The sequence below is a fragment of the Pygoscelis adeliae genome, unplaced genomic scaffold (assembly GCF_000699105.1).
Source record: "Pygoscelis adeliae isolate BGI_AS28 unplaced genomic scaffold, ASM69910v1 Scaffold19, whole genome shotgun sequence".
Taxonomy (NCBI): Eukaryota; Metazoa; Chordata; class Aves; order Sphenisciformes; family Spheniscidae; genus Pygoscelis; species Pygoscelis adeliae.
The window spans coordinates 129527-132781 of NW_008825533.1; the positions used below are offsets into that span (position 1 = coordinate 129527).

At 42.7% G+C, this 3255-nt stretch overlaps 1 protein-coding gene across 1 annotated transcript; it reads right to left on the reverse strand.

The window, feature by feature from the left end:
• Positions 1 to 718: 718 nt before the first annotated feature.
• On the reverse strand, positions 719 to 2275 carry ANKRD34B (ankyrin repeat domain 34B). Its single transcript, XM_009331771.1, has one exon. The coding sequence runs from the start codon at positions 2273 to 2275 to the stop codon at positions 719 to 721; it is 1557 nt and encodes a 518-aa protein (XP_009330046.1).
• Positions 2276 to 3255: the final 980 nt, after the last annotated feature.

Genomic DNA, 3255 nt, shown 5'->3' on the forward strand with positions numbered 1-3255 from the left:
CCCAGGTGTCACGTGCTGAACTTGAGCTCTCCGGTGCTCTGCGTATCAGACGGACTTCCAATGGGCAGCAAGGCGGCACCTAAAGCAGGCTCCCAGTCTTTAGCTGGCATCTCCTGGGCGCAGCTACGCATGCCACACAGCTCTGCGACGTGGATTTCATTCACTCTCTCTGCTGTCCGTTTACATACAGTAAAGCCACCGAAGCCAGAAGACGCTGCGTATGTACACTTGCCACTGCCCACCCTTTGTGCACACTGGTTGTGCCTGGGATTGCTGGATATTGCACAACTTGGACGGAGTCGGAGTGATGTCCAGCATCACACTCAAACGTTTCAAGTTCCCACATTCCATGCATACCACCTTTCTGGGTGAAGAAGAAGTACACGTTTGGGGAAACCTTGGAGGGACATTATTTCCAACCTAAAATGAGACCTGCAGTGCCTAAGACCCTTTGGAGGTTCAGCCTGTCACAGGTAAGATTTCAGTGCTGAAGTTGAAAACATTATGAAAACAGCATAATAAACATTCCTCAGTTTGCAGAAAGCAGCATCGTTAGTTAAGCATACCTTTTAATGTAGTCTCTAAGCTATGTAACTCATTCCAAAGCAGAGCACCTTACACCACAGACCTGCTATCTCTTGTGATACGTATCATTACAATCAGATAGTGCAGTGAATATGTACGTATTGTAAAGATTTTGTAACCCTTTAGTCCCCTGTTAAAAATTCACTAATTGTTTGATCTGTTCAGTCTGTAATGACTGCCTCCTTAGCAGCATTTTTGTGTTTTTGGTCTCTCTGGGGAAAGCAGGTGCTGCTGGCATTAAGTGTTTTTGTCCACAAGAAATCATCCCAGAAACCCTGTTTATGAAAGTAGTATCTGGAATTGGGGGGTGAGGGTTCACATGCAGTGGTGGAAGAAAACCTGGTCTTGTCTGAGCAATATGATCCAACAACAAGGCTCCTGAACCCCGTCTTTCTAGAACAGCTTGATTTCTCCTGCTCAGGGTAACAGAATGCACGTTCTCCAGTGCTTCTCCAGAACTTGATAACAAAGAGTGAGATGGAGAAAAAATCTTTTTCTTTCCTATCGCTGACTTACTGTCTTCTGCAGCAGCAGGACTTAGACTAATAGTTAACTGAGAATCAGAGCTGTAGTGATTTGCTCCTAAATTTCTTTTCTGGATAATACTGCTGAGGTTTGAAATAAAGCTGATTTGTCCCAAACTGGCATCCTTACCCATTGGAATCCCACTGGGGTTATGTTTCTCTTCAACATAAGGAGTCTGAGAGTTTATCTCATCATATGATAATTTCCTTGATCCAGTTTGACCAAAGGTTTTCAATAAATGAGCAGTGTCTTTTATGTCAATACTTTGGTGCCTAGTGATGAATCTCTTTGATAAGGCGAGGCCATTGATTTTAAAAGTGAGCTCTTCTTGTGGAGTAATATCCTGAAGTTCTTCTTGTAAAGAGGCGATTTTATTCTGGTGAAACAGTGACGGAGAGCTCTTTATCCAAGGCTCAGACTGTAGCCGCTGCACTTGTGCCAGCTTGGACCCTACTTTTGTTGAGCTGGATTTTCTCATCGGTGAAACTGTTTGAGATGAGCTGTCCATGCTTCTTGGATGATCCAGCTCTTTAAAGCTGAAGACTGCTTTTTTCGTTTCATTTGAACTTGCAAGTGGGGATGGAGATGTTTTCAGTTCTATTTCCGATGGGGAAGTGCAAGCAGTTGGGGAATGGCATTCCTCGAGGTCTGCAGGAGGCACATTTAAGTACTGCTTGGTCTTCTGCCTTCCCAATGGGGACTTGTCCGTCGTGATGATGATGACTTCTTTCCCTCGCGCCCTGCAGGCGTTAAGAAGAACTTTCAAGGTCTCTTTGTCTTCAGAGTTTATTGCATACACAAGCGCAGAGCAGTTAGAGTGATCTTGCAGGCTTGGGTCAGCTCCGCTTTTCAGGAGCAGAGATACCACTTCAGGGCCTGCTTTTTCCAGACAAGCATGCATCAAGGCTGTCTTTCCAGATTTGTCCTGTATATTCGGATCGGCCTTGTTTTCCAGGAGGTATTTAACCATTTTCGCCTTGCTGACACTCTGGGAGTCCACATGCCTTGTCCTACAAGCAATCATTAAAGGGGTTTCACCTCTGTCATTGCTCTCATTGATGTAGGCACCGCCTTCTAGTAACAGTCTGGTGAGACGAAGGCGGCTTTGATAGACAGCTCTTATCAGGGAATTCCCCTCTGCTGGCAGCTCCACCATTTCGGTCATCGCACTTGTCTCACACCTTCCTAGTGGCTGCAAAGAACACCTGGTTTTCAGAGAAAGTAAAGAGCACACACACACACACACACCCAAAAAAAGAAAGAAAAAAGAGGATTTAACTGTATGAATTGCTCCTGTAAATACCCCAGTACTTGGTGAAAAGAGTAGGGGGAGGGAGATGGGAGGTATTCCCACCTCCTAGACTTCAAGAAATGCATTAAAAACTTAAAATAATATTTGAATATAATTATAACATTTACAGATGCTTAAAGCATGACTGTCACCTTTTTTTTTTTTTGACTGCTCTTCCTTTTGTCACACTCTGCCAAATAAGCTGAAAAAAAAGTTCAATTCTCCACACTCTAATGGCTTTATACTGTCTACACCCAAGTGGCTGTACTATGGTCATACCACTCCTGATCTGTATCAGTGCAAGAAACAAGAATGGAATGTATCCGGCAGCATTTTTTTCATTGATGTGAGATACTGTGTCACATTCACTTATTTTTTCTCAGAAAACGACAATAATAAACTTCTAGAAGTTAATGAGAAAAAGAAAGTTCATGGGTCTTAATAAGAAAAGCAAGCATAGTGAAATATTTTTTATCTAAGAAGAAACTGGTAAATGGCTGGAAAATAAATGTTAATGTATTTTATATACATTTGTGGAATTACACTACCTTCCTTATACTGCTTTGAAGACATACTAGTGTGAGCGAAACAGCATAAACCAAGCGATACACAGCCTGCCCCACTCATCGTGGGGATCGGTGGGCTGAGAGGAGTCCAGTACCTGGGCAGACAGTATCGGCTCTAAAACAAAAGAAATATTTGATAGCATCAAAGAAAATCTAGAGATTTCACACAAAAAATTTGCGAGCTTAATGTGGTGTAAATAATGAAAGGTCTTGTATGAATGCACACCTGCATACACGCAAACCATACAATTAAATTACTTTTATTTGTGTCTTTCATGTGCTTGCTTT